The 16923-nt window shown below is 39.4% G+C and overlaps 1 protein-coding gene across 1 annotated transcript in view; it reads right to left on the bottom strand.

Annotated features, from left to right (window-relative positions):
* zmat4a (zinc finger, matrin-type 4a) overlaps positions 1–15117 on the bottom strand; it is a 97293-nt gene extending 82176 nt beyond the window's left edge. The window contains exons 1-2 of the mRNA XM_061818310.1: positions 14998–15117; positions 3167–3268 (exon numbers count right to left, since the gene is read on the bottom strand). Of these exons, the coding sequence (XP_061674294.1) occupies positions 3167–3268; positions 14998–15084 (189 nt within the window). The 5' untranslated portion in view covers positions 15085–15117. The remainder of the gene's footprint in view (positions 1–3166; positions 3269–14997) is intronic.
* Between the last annotated feature and the right edge of the window lie 1806 nt (positions 15118–16923).

Raw genomic sequence — 16923 nt, 5'->3', positions numbered from 1 at the left:
ACCTAAACTGTGCAAAAACAGAATCCAAAATTGCCTCTTTTCTTGGAGGCAAAAGGCCAGGTCCTGTGTTCAGCGTTCACCTCACAATAACAAAATTAATATTTGATCTCAAATGGTACAGCCACTTCCTGTCTCCTCTTAAGTCCTGAAGAAAGCAGTTCTACTTTTACAAATGGACGTTTTTGACTAATGTACTTTAAATAGCAATGAGCACACAAAACTTTTTTTCAAGCAAGTTGGAGCTAACAAAGGACAGTGTGAACCTCAGTACCTAAAACACAAGATATGTAGTATTAGGAATGCCTTCCCATTGATCCTATACCATAGCTGAAGCATCAGGCTATCAATTTATATTTGGGTGTCTAGACGACTCCTTGCCAAATTTACTCTTTGGTAACTAATTTTATTGTGCATATATTGTCGTATGTGTCACATAAGGCATTTGAGGTCCTCCCAAATTACACCCCACACTTTTTACGTCAGCTGTTAACAGACAGCTGTGTGACAGGCAACAGCTGCAGAAAATAAATTTGACGAAAGCAGAAGGAAGGAGTTCAATTTCCGGTAATAGTCAGCCTCATCACAGATAAGAGGTTATATATGTGTTTATGGACCTTGGGGAAGTAGAGACAACCTGAAGAACTGCATAGATACCATAAAACAAACGCAGCACAGTGGATAACTCTTGAGAAAAAACAACCCACCTGACTACATTCAGGTTCAAATAGATGCAAGGCAAGGCAAGGCAAATTGATTTATATAGCGCATACAAGGTAATTCAATTTGCTTTACATTCTTTAAAGCATTTTAAAACAAAGAACAGGAAATGAAAATGTCATACTCTGCGAGATGAATCATTTATGAAATGGAAAACAATTTGAAATGCTCAGTCAAAAGCATGAAAAAAAAAGAAATTTATTTTACCTGGTCTTAAAAACATTAACACTTGGGGCTGACATCACTTCCGTTGGGAATATATTCTATTTGTGTGTTGTTCCCTCTGCTTCACCATATTTGCTTTGGAGTTTGCACTCTGTTTTGTAGCCCAGTAGCAGAACTTTAAAGTATATTTTTAAGGTGACTGGGAGCGAGTGTAATACAAGTAATATGTTCGGACCGCTTTTTTCCGGTCAGAACCTGAGGTGCAACATTTTAAATGAGCTGCAGCTGTTAAATTCTCCTTTATGGGAATCAGTCAGAAGACCATTAAGTAGTTAAGTTTACTGGCAATAAAAGCATGGATGAGCTTCTCCTGGTCTGCTTGACAGATACAAGCCTTCATTCTGGATTATGTTCTTCAGATGGTAAAAGGCATTTTAGGAACTGATTTCATTCATTTATAGTTGATAATCAGGTCAGTATTGATCAAAACACGAAGATTCCGGATTTGGTCTTTGGGTTTTAAAGACAGTACTGTAACTCTAGGTATTTACTAACAGCAATCCTCTTTTCTTTACTGCCTACAACAATTATCTTGATTTTGTAGTTAAATTGAAGAAATGTTTGGCTTATCCAGTTATCTGCTTGAAACATTTATCTGTTTTAGACATTCTGAAAAAATTCAATTATTTACTTTTTTCAGATGTATTAATAAGAAAAAATGAACTGTCACACAGCCTTAAGTATTCAGACCCTTTGTTCAGTATTAAGTAGAAGCACCCTTTTGAGCTAATACAGGCATGTGTCTTTTAGGGAATGAAGCAGTAGAAGTAGAAGTATTTCACACCTGTATTTGGGGATCCTCCGCTATTCCTTTTTGCAGATCCCCTCCAGTTCTGTCAGGTTGGACGCTGAATGTTGATGGGCAGCCATTTTCAGGCCTTTCAACAGATGCTAAATTGGGTTTAAGTAAGGGCTTTGGCTGGCTCATTCAACAATAGTCAGAACTGTTCTGAAGCCACTCCTCAGTGATTTTATCTGTGTGCTTAGGATCAGTATCTCGTTTGAAGGTGAACCTTTACCCAGTCTGAGATCCTGAGCACTCTGGAGAAGGTTTCTGTCCATGATATCTCTGCCGTAAGGCCCCAACTGGTGGAGGGTGGCAGTAATGGGTAACTGCCTAGAAATTTCACCCATTCCCCAACTGCATCTTTGGACCACAGCCACAGTGACTTTTGGGTTCTTCTTTACCTCTCTCACCAAGGCTTTTCTTTCCTGATTTCTCAGTTTTCCCTGAACGAGTAGCTTTTGGAAGTGTTCTGGTCATCGGCAGTGGTTCCCAAAGTCAACCTGGGCCCGGACCCCCAGTGAGTCGTTCAAAAACTTCCCAGACCCCCAACCTCGACTTTCACCAATAATGTAGTGCTGGACACAGGTATGCCATTCTGGTACAAAGAAATACTCAATTTTAGTGGCTCACGTGCTCTTGCTTTTTATTTTTGCACAATAAATCAAAACGTGGTTCAACACTGGAAAGGGCAATTCTCACATCATGATTAGCTTCCAGACAATTTCGTTTTTTCGTCTTCACATCACGGACACGCTGGAAAGACGTTTTTCCATGGACCGCACTTTGGGAACCACTGCATTAGGGATTATGGAGGCCACTGTGCTCTTACGAACCTTAAGTGTAGCAGAACCTTGGTCAGATCTGTGCCTTGCCACATTTCTGTCTCTAAACTCTTCAGGCAGTTCCTTTGACCTCATGATTCTCATTTGCTCTGGCATGCACTGTAAGCTATAATGTCTTATACAGACAGGGGTGTGGGTTTCCTAATCAAGTCCAACCTGTATAAATCAAATGTAGCTGAACTTCACTGAAGGTGTAGAACCATGTCAGGGATGATCAGAAGAAATGGGCAGCACCTGACTTAAATATATATATATATATATATATATATATATATATTGTCCCATCAAATGGTCTGAATACTTATAGCTGTGCGATATTTAAATTTTTCTTTTTTTAATAGATCAGCTAAGAATTTGTACAATGCAGATTTTTTTCTGTCAATACGAGGTGGTGTGTGTACATTAATGAGGAAAAAAAAGATCTTAAATGATTTTAACAAATGGGTGTAATATAGCAAATACTGAAAATTTTGAGAGGGTATATTGATACTGTATATTGGTAATTGAAGTTTCAATGGTAGTAGAGCCAAAGACAACCGTAAATGTTTCAGTGACTCTACATTCTATATTTGTGGCTTTTTGGAGTCTTCCTCACCTCATAATGAGCGACCCTCTGGGACTCGGAGATGAGCTGAGCACTGCAGACTCTGCAGTAGCTGTCTGTGAATAGCCCTTGGTCCACTTCTGTAGACTTCATCTGTCAAGAGATTAAAGGTAGAGTGACGGGAATAATACCATGGGCAAACACATTTAAGAAGAATTGTGAAAAAAAAACATCGTGTGATTTTAATTGCATTCTTAGTGGTTGATCATATATTGTATCCTTGGGCCAAAAGCGTACTCCCTAGTCTGCTTTTAAATTGCTGCCATTGCATTTTCAAAACAACATTTGAGATCGTGTGGTCCAAAGGTTTCCAAGTTACTGTTTTTGCTTGTGCGACTTGTTGTGCTGCTGGTGCTTCTCAAAAACCTTTAGGATTATTAATCATTTATTTCTAGCATCTGTGCAGCCTTTGGCAGTGAAACCAACACAAGCTGTTCATCTGTTTTTCTTCCTTTAGAGACTAAAAATAATAAAATTTCCAGCAATTTATTAAATGTCATATGTGTTTCCAGAGGTTTCAATGAATACCAAAAGTTTTTTCAGGAAGAGTTGAGTGTGGTAAGGTAACTCTATATCATTTGAAGAATGTTCGTGATGTGATGTTTATTTTCTTCACTGGGGGAGGACACTGCACCTTTATAAACCCAATTCCAATAAAGTTGTGAGGCTGTGTTGAACACAATATGCACATCGAGGAACATTGTCCTTAAACTGTTTGACTGTTTTCTCAGAACTTGGTCACAAAGAGATGAACCTCGTCTCATCTTTGCTTGTGAATGATTGAACAATTCAGGGAAGTTCCTTTTATACCCAATCACGGCCCCCACCTGTTCCTAGTTAGCCTGTTCACCTGTGGGATGTTTCAAACAAGTATTTGAGGAACATTCCTCAACTTTCACAGTTATTATTTTGCCACCTTGTTCCAGCATTTTTCGGCATGTGTTGCAGCCATAAAAGAAAATGATTTGCTGAAAATCAAAGTTTATCAATTTGAACATTAAATAGCTTGTCTTTGTATTGTATTCAAATAAATATAGGTTGAATACGATTTGAAGGTCATTGGTCAGTTGGTCAAATGGTCAGTTTCCAACTTCATTGGAATTGGGTTTGTACATTAGAAATGTCTCCTAGCCCTAGTAAGCATACCTTATTTGTACATTTACACATGATATTGAGGGAAATAACCTTGACAGTTTGCATCATCCCTTACACTATTATAATGCTGTATTGTAGAGCATCCATTATACTCAGTTTCATTAAATGACAACAAAAGCTTTGATTTGAGAAGTTAGTGTAAACATCTACAAATGTATTCAAAAAAGAATAAAATAACACAGTGCTGTTATAGGCCACAGTCAGACATCATAAAAAGGATTGTTTGAATGAATATGGTGAAGAAATGTTTTAGCAAATGTGTCTTTTAGCCTCGAACCTTCTCACATTGAAGACATACCTGAGCCTAGTTTACTACTTTCAGTCCAAATGCAACAAAATTTGTCATCAACTCAATTGTTTCAGTGATGTCCCTCGGAAACAGAAAAAGCAGTTTCAGCAGCAGATATCCCAGAATAAGTGCATGATCTCAGTATTTAATTTATTAATCCCTGAAATTTTGTCAGAATTTTCAGTGGGATGTTGGTCCTCCGTGAACGTTTGATATTTAATGTTTTTTTTCCCCGTTGAGAAGGCTGCTCAGCATCTGTCACTAACTTAAATGCTGGAGGCAATAAAACATTAACAGCCATGAAATTATGAAACAAGATTATTGTTTACATGCTCTGTTACAGCTTGGTTGGTTTGTTGCTCCCAGAGCCCACAAAGCAGTGCTGGGAATGGCAATAGATTATCTTCTCTTGAATTGAAAGTGAATGTAAACGTGAATAAATAACTTTTCCACCCACAATGGTACTGAATAGGGCAGGGAACTTCAACAGAGCCAAACAGTGGAATTGTGCTGCTATTTGGATCTGTACATATGTATGGACATAGTACACCTACAATTTAATGTTTCTGGCCAGGTGTCTTGTATGTATTTATTTAGTTCACCTTCAAATTGCCAGTTGATGACTGACAACAATTCATGGATGAAACAATACTTACATATTTAAAGGAGTAACGCTCAGTGAGGATATGCACCAATTGAAATTAAAAAATTGGTCACAAGACATCTCATTATTGAGGTGGTTAGTCACACTTGTTGAAAATCTAATAATGTAATTAATTTCCCCAGAACACAAGGCTGGCAGCTTGTTCATATTTACCATAGTGATTTGAAACAAAATGACCCAAGTGCTTCTAACTTGATTGTGAAAAGACAAAAAAACGAGGTCAATTAAAACATCCATCAATCCATCTTTGAGTTGCTTATCCTCACAGGGGCCACAGGAGTGCTGGAGCCTATCCCAGCAGGCAGGAGGCAGGGTACACCCTGAACTTGTTGACAGCTATTCGCAGGGCACATGGATATAGACAACAGTCACACTCACAATCACACCTAGCGGCAATTTAGAGTCTCCAATTAATGTTGCATGTCTGTGGGATGTGAGAGGAAACCGAAGTGTACGGAGAAAACCCACACAGGCATGGAGAGAACATGCAAACTCCACACAGGCGGAGCCAGAACTCGAACCCCAGTCCTCAGAACTGTGAGGCAGATGTGCTTGTTATGGGATAGTATTAGGTCAAAGTGTGAAACAGGATATTAAACCAAAATGTATGTCATCAAAACTGAATTACCCACTAATATGACAAGTCAGGTAAAATGACTTCTTCATTCTTTTGCATGTGAATATGACTTTTTGTGTTGTGTGTGAAAATTGTGCCATAACGGAAAGTAAAGGGGCGTTGTGCGCTTTTAAAAAATGCTGTCGGTGATATGAGCATAATCTGTTTTATGGCATCTTCTTTACTTAATTTTAATATAAACTGTTCTTAAATTAACAGTAAATGCTTTTACTCATCTAATAAGGAGCACTCTGAGGAGATTACAATTTGGAAAAGCCTTAAGACTCACATTCAATCTTATTAAATTACTTTTCCATGTTATATTTAAATGAGTACCTAATATACAAAATGGATGTGATTCAGAATACACTTGGTTTGACATCCCAGCTTCTGACCAGTGGCATGCCAATCGCTTCTCCACAGTGCAAGTATCAAGAGGGTGAAGTGGAGGTCACTATAAAAGTAAAAGGTCTTTATTTACTGTAAATAGAATGCTCCTGCCCTTGGTGTTCACTTCATTAGCATCATGGGTTTTGCTGCTTGAAACACAGCTGCAAAAGTTACATTTCTTCTAAATGAGATGCTAAGAAAAATATAAATCTCCTCCCATGTATCAGTAATTGGATATTGGGAGTCATGGCAATTGTAACTCAACGGGGGTGTATCTATAGAGAATTTAATCGTCAATATCTAATCAAAGCAGCAGTTGTCGACTTCATTAAGGTCATGTAAAGTCAACACTGAACAGTCAGCAAAGCTTATTACAGTAGCTGGCACTTCACTTTTGTGGAGGAGGATCACAGGACGGTGGAACAGGCCGCCGTTCCTTATCTTGACAATCAAATTAGCAGGAAGCCAGTTTGAGTGTCTCATCTAGTCAACAATGTGTGGTGAACGCTTGAAACACTCATCAGCAAAGAGGCAAATGAGTCAATAGGCAAGTGACACAGAGTTGCAGGGGACCATGGAAGGGTGCTGAGGTCACAGCAGATGTTGAGACTATGAACGATCACTTGTAATTCATTCAACTTGACAAACTGGGCCTGACCGGCCTTTTGTCCTAAGTCCCCCTTTGGCTCTCATTTTGGATTATTGGCTTCACGGGCTGTGGTTCTGTTGTGAAATAAGACAACTGACTTTGACACCAAGGACGCATTTTAACAAAGAACCCTCTTGCCTTTATTATCCATTTATGGTTATACCAGTGTCTCTTAAAATAACTTCTTTACTTCGATGTCTCTTTCCCTTGTGAAAGAAAGAAACATCTACCATGAAATTCTCATGACCAACAAAGTTGTTCTCTGCACACAAAATAGTTATGAGGGCAAATCTGTTTGAATAAAGATTCAAAACATTTTTTGTCCAATTTATCCATGTGCACACATACACACACACAAACATACACACAGATCCACTCATGCTCGAGAAGCTTGTCACTGCAAAAATCAACAGGACAGCACAAAGCACATTACAGAGCACATTTAGAATGTATAGTCACTTGTTACATTCAGTTTGGATCAAAGCAGATGTGAGTAGATCAAAGTCACTCTTGTGGTCTTGCTGTTTCCACTGCATGTTAACTAGAAGTACTACTGTAAAGACATTCGAAGTATCTATTACCAACAGGAGCCCGCAACCTCTCCGAGAGTTGATCAAGTCTAACTTGTAATGAATCAAATCTACCCGTCCATCTGCCGTCCACAGCCTTGGCAACTCCAAATGCATGCCCAGCCATCTTTGTGTATCTCCAGGAGACAAATGTGACAGCACCATAGCTTAGGCTGCCGGTCTTGAGAAATATTTGCGGTGAGGTTCCGGCAGCCTAACTGCAGAATGTAGCACTGCACTCAATCCCCTGTGACCTTATTTTAATATTAAATGGATAATATATGAGTTATAACATTTGTGGACCTCGTGATCATCAACGTTGCCCATATTTGACTCTCCAGCTTCGATCACTGACTTAGAATCCAAACAGTTCTTACACATCACTTGTTGACCCATCCATACATCCATCCGTACATCCATCCATCCATCCATCCATCCATTTTCTTATCTGCTTAACCTCACAATGGTCACGGGAGTGTTGAAGCCTATCCCAGCAGTCAAGGGGCAGGAGACAAGGTACACCCTGAACTGGTTGCCAGCCAATTGCAGGGCACATAGAGACAGACCACCACACTCACAATCACACCTTGGGGCAATTTAGAGTGTCCAATTAATGGCGCATGTTTTTGGGATGTGGGAAGAAACCGGTGTACCCAGAGAAAATCCACGCAGGCAGAGTGAAAGCATGCAAACTCCACACGGAGGGCCAGGATTGAATCCGGATCCTCAGAACTGTGAGGCCAACGCTTTCCAGCTGCGCCATGTTGTCAATCAGAAGTATATAATATAAATCATTCATTTGAATAGGGGCACCGTGCCTTGAAACAGGACACATAAGGGGAAATTTACTTTTTAATGTCATCCTGTATCTACAAAAAGTTGAGCATCTTGAATGCCTTCCTACGCATTAAGTGTGATGTACATCTTTTCCATCCGTTGAGTCCACCACTGCATGAGGAAGTGGACCAAAAGAAGCCTGCAACATCCCACATTTCTTCTCCCATCCAAGATTTCCATCTAAAGTGTTTTGTGCACTCATCAGTCCATTTCTGTCTTTATTATTCTGTACTTGTGGCCTGTGGCTTGTTCCCATGTTGTGTGAGCATGGTGCACTGTCTACAAATCTGCTGAGGAAAAACCACACATACAGTATAGTGGGCAGCCTTCCTACACTAGTACAATAATCACCTTGTTCTTAAAAAAGTGGAGGCAATTTGGGTAAGTGTTGAGAGCATGCAACAGTGGAATTGTGACACTGGTTGAATTACTAAGGTTAAGTTTGCCGATGTGGGCACGAGCTCAAAATCTCAGGAAAAAAAACAACATTACATTGTTACAACAGACGCTGAGAGGGTATTTGGTTACGTAACATTTCTGACAGTCTGGGCGGAGTACATATTATTGAATGGGGTAAACATTTATATTCAGGGGGGGAGAGATAATCAATTCACTAGCTGCACTACAGGATTGCAACGTAAAGAATCAAACAGTACATTACAATAACTGATGATTAAAGAATGCTGGCATCACGAAAAGAGTGAATTAGAACATCCATTTTCTTTTTTTTTTATACATCTATCAGTTTTCCATCCATTCTACGCACTACTTATTCTATAGGCTTTTACAAATTGTTTTACAGACCCAGAAGTGACTATTTACAGTAAGTTGCTCTCATTTTCTTGTATGAATTACAAAATTATTCGTAGAAGAGGAGGACATTCTGCTCCTCTGCTTTCAGCCATGCAGTGTGCACGAAAGGCAACGGACGTACCTACTCTTGTACTTGTCACTTTCGATACGATCACAATCGCAACATTACACCTATGTGTCAAAAAGATCAGTCATTCAGCACAACAATTTGTACAGTTATATCACTGATATGGTTTCACTGAAACGTTTAGCCTGTTTTTAACCTTGTATTCACTTTGTGTTATGATGTAATATCTATTATATAACTATATTACTCCGTGCAGTTTGTTGTCTTTCTTTTTGTGTTTTTTTTTTTTTTTATTTGTTTTATTCTGCTGTCTGGTGCCAGGTCAGAATTTTCAATGAGAATCTGAATCATCAGTTGTCCTACTCGGATAAATAAAGGTTAAATAAATAAATGAGAAATAAAAACAGTATGCCACATTGACTGATCGCCTGTTACTGGACTTCCGCAACATCATATTATTTGGTAATCAATTATTCGAATTTATGACACATTTATTAGAGATGAAAGTGGACTGCCGTGAAAACTCCTGAAAATACAAATGCGAGCACTAGCGAGCACCCCCCCCCCCGGGGAAATTTTTTAATAAATGGATGGCTGTGGTACATTCTGGCGATATCTGTGAACAAATTTCAGACAAAAATTTAAAGTAAAATTTCTAAGTCCTGAACCAAAAAAAATTGGGCAGAAGTACCCCAAGGGCCAAGCCCAGATTTTTTTGCCCCCCATCTCCAAACATCTACGGGTGTGGTCAGTCATGCTCACAGACAAAGTTGCGGGTGTGATTAGGGATGGCCTTAAAATATCTTACTGGATTAATATAACATAACTGTAAATTAGAAAGAAAATAAACAAATACATAACTAAAATCGATCTTTCTTTCAGCTTGTCCCTTTCGGGGTCGCCACAGCGTGTCAAAAATAGAAAACTAAAATTTAAAACTTGGAAATGATAATTTCCAATTTTAACTGATATTAGTAGAACATGATGTAAAAGGGTATTTAACAATTTTCATCAATAATCAATAAATTGATCTGCCAAACTTGATCTAAAGACAAGTTAAATGCGTTGGCCTTTCAACGAATAAACACGAACGGTCTATACTCGCAATGTAATGACGATGCTGAAAGTTTACTTCAACATAATCGGTGTTGGTGGCAACAAGCTAGCGATACATTGGAACAAACATTCTTGTCGGAAATCGTGATGTATTGTTGTGTGTGTGTGTGTGTGTGTGTGGGGGGGGGGTGCACGCACAATGGGACTGCCGTAAACAGGAGGTCGGCTTGGTAGAACGCGCCTTTATCTGCATGCGCTCCACGTATTGGCCACACTGAATCAAGCGACGAGGTGGATGATTGTCTAAGGTTTTTTTTTTTTTTTTTTTTTTTTTTACGCCGTCACACTGCCTCGCGATCGACGCAAAGAGCACCCCCGCCTGGTGTAACTGAATTTCCTTTGACATGGCTCATGATGTTGATGACTTTCGACGTAAATGCGCTCGCATTACGTGAAGCAATTCTGAACATGCGCTTTCGTACATGCTCCGTCCATGCTCAGTACGGTTAACTTGCATTTCCTTTTTCCAGGTGAATACCGGTTGTTTTTTGAAGCAATCTTGTTTAGTTAAGTGAAATAAACACATAAATTAATGTCAAGACCACACAAAATAAGTGACGTCTTGAGAGAATGCGAGGGGAGGGGTGTTACTGTTACTAGTGTGAAAGCAAAACAACAAACTCAAACGCATGTTCGTCCAATGTTGTCAACTAATAACGGGATTAATTTTGGGCAATTTTTCCTCAATTTTCCGGAGCAATTTTCATGAAAATTTAAAAATCCGGAATTCCGGGAAAATCCGGAGGACTTTCATCACTGATTTCTGACACTTACTTGAAACATTTATCAATTACTTACTTGTGTATGGTAATGAATGTATATCTCTCATGCTCTGCCAAGTCATCTTAAGTATCACAATGATTTTTTGTTGAATTTATGCCCTTCAATCACCACCACATGTAAAATCATAACCATATAAATGGAAAATGTGAACCTAATATGTCGAAGCTGGAAAGCGTTGGCCTCACAGTTCTTAGGACCCGGGTTAGATCCCGGGCCTCCCCGGTATGGAGTTTGGATGTTCTCCCCGTGTCTGCGTGGGTTTTCTCCAGGCACTCCGGTTTCCTCCCACATCCCCAAAACATGCAACATTAATTGGACACTCTAAATTGCCCCAAGGTGTGATTATGAGTGTGGCTGTTTGTCTCTATGTGCCCTCCAATTGGCTGGCAACCAGTTCAGGTTGTACCTCACCTCCTGCCCGTTGACAGCCGGGATAGACTCCAAGCCATGTGACCCTTGTGAGGATAAGCAGCCAAGAAAATGGATGGATGGATATAGTTAGTTAGTTAGTTAGTTAGTTAGTTAGTTAGTTAGTTAGTTAGTTAGTTAGTTAGTTAGTTAGTTAGTGGTGGCTGTGTTTTCTAGATCCAATTGAAATGTGGCTTGATCATTCTGCACCTAAATGAACAAATATTTAAACATTAATTACAGTCATAACAACCAATTGGGGGAGGAGGGGTTAGCATAGCCGCCTCACAGCTGTAAGGAACCGGGTTCAAATCCAGCCTTGCCTGTGCGGAGTTTGCATGTTCTCCATATTACTAGCTTGGGTTTTCTCCAGATTCTCTGGTTTCCTCCAACATCCCCAGAACATGCATGGTAGGTTGACTGAAGACTAAATTGTTTGTAGGGTGGTTGCATTTCTTATCTATTTTCAAATGTTTGTATTTTCAGGCTTTTTTAAATTGAAGTGTAGTTCAATGGAAACAATGCCTTCATACTCTATCTATCTATCTATCTATCTATCTATCTATCTATCTATCTATCTATCTTCTATCTATCTATCTATCTATCTATCTATCTATCTATCTATCTATCTATCTATCTATCTATCTATCTATCTATCTATCTATCTATCTATCTATCTATCTATCTATCTATCTATCTATCTATCTATCTATCTATCTATCTATCTATCTATCTATCTATCTATCTATCCATTTTCTTTACCACTTATCCTCATGAGGGTCGTGGGGAGTGCTGGAGCCTGTCCCAGCTGTCAACGGGCAGGAGGCGGGGTACACCCTGAACTGGTTGCCAGCCAATCGCAGGGCACATAGGGACAAACAGACACACTCACAATCAGACCTATGGGCAATTTAGAGTGTCCAATTAATGTTGCATGCTTTTTGGCAAGTAGGAGGAAACCAGAGTGCCCGGTGACTCAACGCCTTACCAGCTGAGCCACCGTGCCGTATATATATATATATATATATATATATATATATATATTATATATATATATATATATATATACATATATGTAAATGGATTTTTATTTTGTCCAAATTTGTGTTCAGTTCACAACAACAACTTCAACAAGGTCACAAGTACTGGTAAGTAACATGTACTGACTAAGGATTGATAAACGAAAAAAGAATCACAAATAAAAACAAAACAAAAGGAAAAACAACAACCGAGGCCCTTAATGATTTTCTTGTCTGTCTTGAAGGCTACAATAAGCAAAGAAATACTTTTTGCAGTCAATATCATATGTTTCATATCAGATGTTAATTACGTCTCCATACTGGCATTCAAGCACAGACAAAAAGAGTAAAAAAACATAAAAATGTTTCCTCTCTGACTGCACAAAGTGCTAAATTGGCAACAACCTGAATCAGAATCTTACTTGCAATTCAAGGGCCAACGTCAGTATCCATGAAGCTCGGACAAGCATGCATTATACTGTCAATGTTGAAGATGGCACAAAACACCAAATTACACATTGTCAGTGAGGCTGCAGTACAATCACATCTTGGCTCTGGTTAGCATCACTCTTTTGAATAAAGCGCAGGGAAACATGCATGAGTGTTGGAAAACACATATTTTCTTTGTGGTTATTAAAACTAAATCAGTCATAATGGATGTTCAGATCATCACCGTCGTCCTTCATTCTGCCGTTCATAAAAATTTTAGGCTGTCTCTTTTCATCAATGAAACAATAATGAAAGATGGAAATACCGGAGGAACATTGAAAAAGCAACAAAGATCGGATACATTTTTTGTTTTATATCAGGAGTGGTGATGATGGCGTATTTTATCTACGTATAAACAAGATTAAATCTGGTGAGAACTTCCATCTTCACAAATTTAAATAAGAATGATAATTCAATTAATGCAAATAAAAATGGCTGACACGGTTTATATGTAACATTTGTTTTAGACATTTTAGAGGGAGTCCAAAAAACAAACGGAGTCGCAATAAAAAGTCATTTGAATCAAGATAGTGCCCCCTCGTGGTTAATTAAAGAAGCTGGTGATGAGGAGGCATCCTGGGATGCTCCAGTGACTTTTACATGAGGCAATTAAAGATGAGAATAAATGGGCCATAAAACATTACAATCTTCTTTTTTTTTTCTTAAGGCTTCAGAATAACAGATATTCAGGTCTGGACTGAAAGTATGGTCTGAAAACCAGGAACTAACAGAGCCGGTATCAGGCACACTGTACGTGCTTTGGAGGAGAATCACAATGTGTTCATGGTTTGAATTTTTTGACTGACTGATTATTGGACAGCTCTTCATCAACAAATGATGGATTCCAGCTGGAGTGAAATATCAAGATTGTGACCAAATAAACAATGTGAATTCTTTGGCGATTGCATGGGGACATTATACATTACAGCAAAGAACTAAGGAATTGTTTGAAATGGTTACATATGGTTCAAAAAATAATAAATCATTTTTGCTTCATTGATGAAAATGTAAAGAATTATGTCACACACACAACGACAAAGTATATATCGATGAATAAATCCTCACATCTACAGTACATTGATTTGTGTCCTTTTAAGACATACATTAAGCACATAATGATTCATACACCGGCCAGTTTATTACTTCCAGTATCTGGTCTGTTTTTGTTGCTATTATTTTTGTTGCTGTCGAGTAGTTTTCTTCTGGCTGGACACGCAATGTTTTGGTCACGTGTGTCATACTCTACTCTGGATGTGTAATAATGTACGTTTATACTGTACACATATGTGTATATATATATATATATATATATATATATATATATATATATATATATATATATATATATCATCTTGACATAATATATACAAGTAAATAATTTCGAATCAATATTCAAATTAAACTCCAACCATGCACAGTACTCTCCCACAAAGGTGAGTGAGGTGCACCCTTGGTCCTCAACCTTTTAAATGTCACCTTGAGATAATTTTTTTGTCGTCTACCTGCAGGAGGGTGTCGAATACTATTTAACCAAATCTGGTAATTCCAGCGAAATTGTATATTTGGGGAATTATAAAACGATCAACTATGTCAGAACTCTGTAACTCTGTGACAACAAAAAAAGAGCATTTAATTTCATGAAAAAGTAGGAATGAGGCGGCCGCACAGCGAAAGTGGTGGGTCGCAATTCTCTGTGAATGTGCTGAGGTCAACCTCCACCTGGTTGCACTTAATGTGTAAAATAGCACCGCAACACCCAGCAACAAAATCCCCGCAACACGCAGCAACAAACTCGCTGTGGCAGAAATTAAGCATGCAACACCACAGTCATGCCTGCTTTTCCCCTGCGGTGGACTCTCCTTCCTCCCCTTCAGTCCCATTCACTGCTCTGCACGCTTGCTGTGACTCACACCAAAGACGGCAAAATAGAAGAACAAGCGGGCCAAACAGTACTGTACCTGTAACTCTACGCTGTAACTCTGACAGAAATGTGTCGAGGAGAGCGCCAGTTGCTGTCGTACTTGAAGAGAAAGTATACAATCCATCAACCGGAGGCGCCAGGATGGCGACAGAGTGACGGGGAGATGCGTCTCCTCCTGGCAGCCCTGCTTACTATATTATAGTACGAGCTGGCGCTATGCCCCGCCCACCTGTTCCCGATTGGCTGCGAGCCTTCATCAACACGCGGTATGCCTCTACGTTAGTTAGGATCTTGCTAAAATGGAGACAAATACTGTAATCTTTTTTTTTTAAATGATCTTTTCTGGGATTACAAATTTGAAGGCAAAAGTTGTCTCCATTGACTGACTCCAAGTCCATCAAGATCTGAGACCGTTACCAAACTTTTGCTGACTTTTGTTGACGTTTGCACAAACTCAATATATCTCCTAAAAAAAGACCTATGGCTTCTGGTTTCACTATGTTTTTTTTAATTAATTAATTTGTTTGGAGGGGGGTGGCACGGTGGATCAGCTGGGTAAGTGTTGGCCTCACAGTTCTGAGGTCCCTGGTTCAATTCCCGACCCACGTGTGTGGAGTTTGCATGTTCTCCCCGTGCCTGCGTGGGTTTTCTCCTGGCACTCCGGTTTCCTCCCACATACCATAAACATGCAACATTAATTGGACACTCTAAATTTCCCCTAGGTAAGACTGTGAGTGCAGCTGTGTGTCTTGACGTACCCTGCAATTGGCTGGCGACCAGTTCAGGGTGTACCCCGCCTCCTGCCCGTTGACAGCTGGGATAGGCTCCAGCACTCCCCGCGACCCTCATGAGGATAAGCAGCAAAGAAAATGGCTGGATGGATGGATGGAATTTGTTTCGGGCAGCACAATGCCCTCACAGTTCTAAGGACTGGGGTTCAAATCCCAGCCCCGCCTCTGTTTCCTCCCACATCCCAAATACATGCATACATTGGAGACTCTAAATTGCCCGTCGGTGTGATTCTGAGTGCAACTGTTGCCTGCCTCCATCTGCCCTGTGATTGGCTGGCAACCTGTTTAGGGTGGACTGGGATAGGCTATGGCATTCCTGCGACTCCCGTGAGGATAAGCGGCCCAGAAAATGGATGGATGGATAAATATGTTTAGATAGTAATTGCTCAAGAAAATGAAACTGACAGTTGTTTCTAATAAATTACATCTGTTTTGGAGCAATCTCCAAAATGTATTCACTGCTGTCTCTGATTCTGTCCGGATTTGCTGCATTGCTGCTGTGGGCAAAGGATGAAACTATACCAGTAGTTCTTAAAATGTGGTCTGAAGGACCATCAGTGGTATACAAAATATTCACTAAATGAAATACAATTACAATTTACGGAAGTTAAGAAATGAAATACAATCAATCATATAACAATTAAACTTGTAGCTATGCAAGAGATTAGTTTTTACTTCAGCTCTATTTCAGTTCAGTAGAGTAAATGTACTTTTCCGGTATAAAACCTGGGCCTTTGTATGTTGATTTGACTGCATTTTAATGTTGGCCTTTATGGTGGTACTCGGAGAGCTAAATAGTTTTTGAGGTGGTACTTCGTTTAAAAAGGTCCCTTCAGGTCATTGGGGTCCGAGCTGCAAAGGATGAGTACAGCAGACGAACCTCTGAAGTCAAGCACAAGACATTTTGCGATCCTACCAAAACACATTGTTTCTAACAGTATATGAATCCAATCCAGAGTCATAGAGGGAAACGATTCTTTGCATGTTCATCATGGTTGACCTATAATTCTTTTCCACTTCTATACTCACCTTTGCTGAAATTGCCCCAGATTAGGACAGTTTGTTTGCACCTCAAAATAGTAAGTATTGTGAGAAGCTGTGAAGAATAGATATCTGTCATGTGTTTGGTTGTTGCGAGGTACCAATCTGATCTATGAACATACAAATAAGAG

This window comes from Syngnathoides biaculeatus, chromosome 4 (genome assembly GCF_019802595.1).
Source record: "Syngnathoides biaculeatus isolate LvHL_M chromosome 4, ASM1980259v1, whole genome shotgun sequence".
NCBI classification, from domain to species: Eukaryota; Metazoa; Chordata; class Actinopteri; order Syngnathiformes; family Syngnathidae; genus Syngnathoides; species Syngnathoides biaculeatus.
Note: the sequence above shows the minus strand (reverse complement) of the source record. Positions and strands in the feature narration are given on the sequence as shown.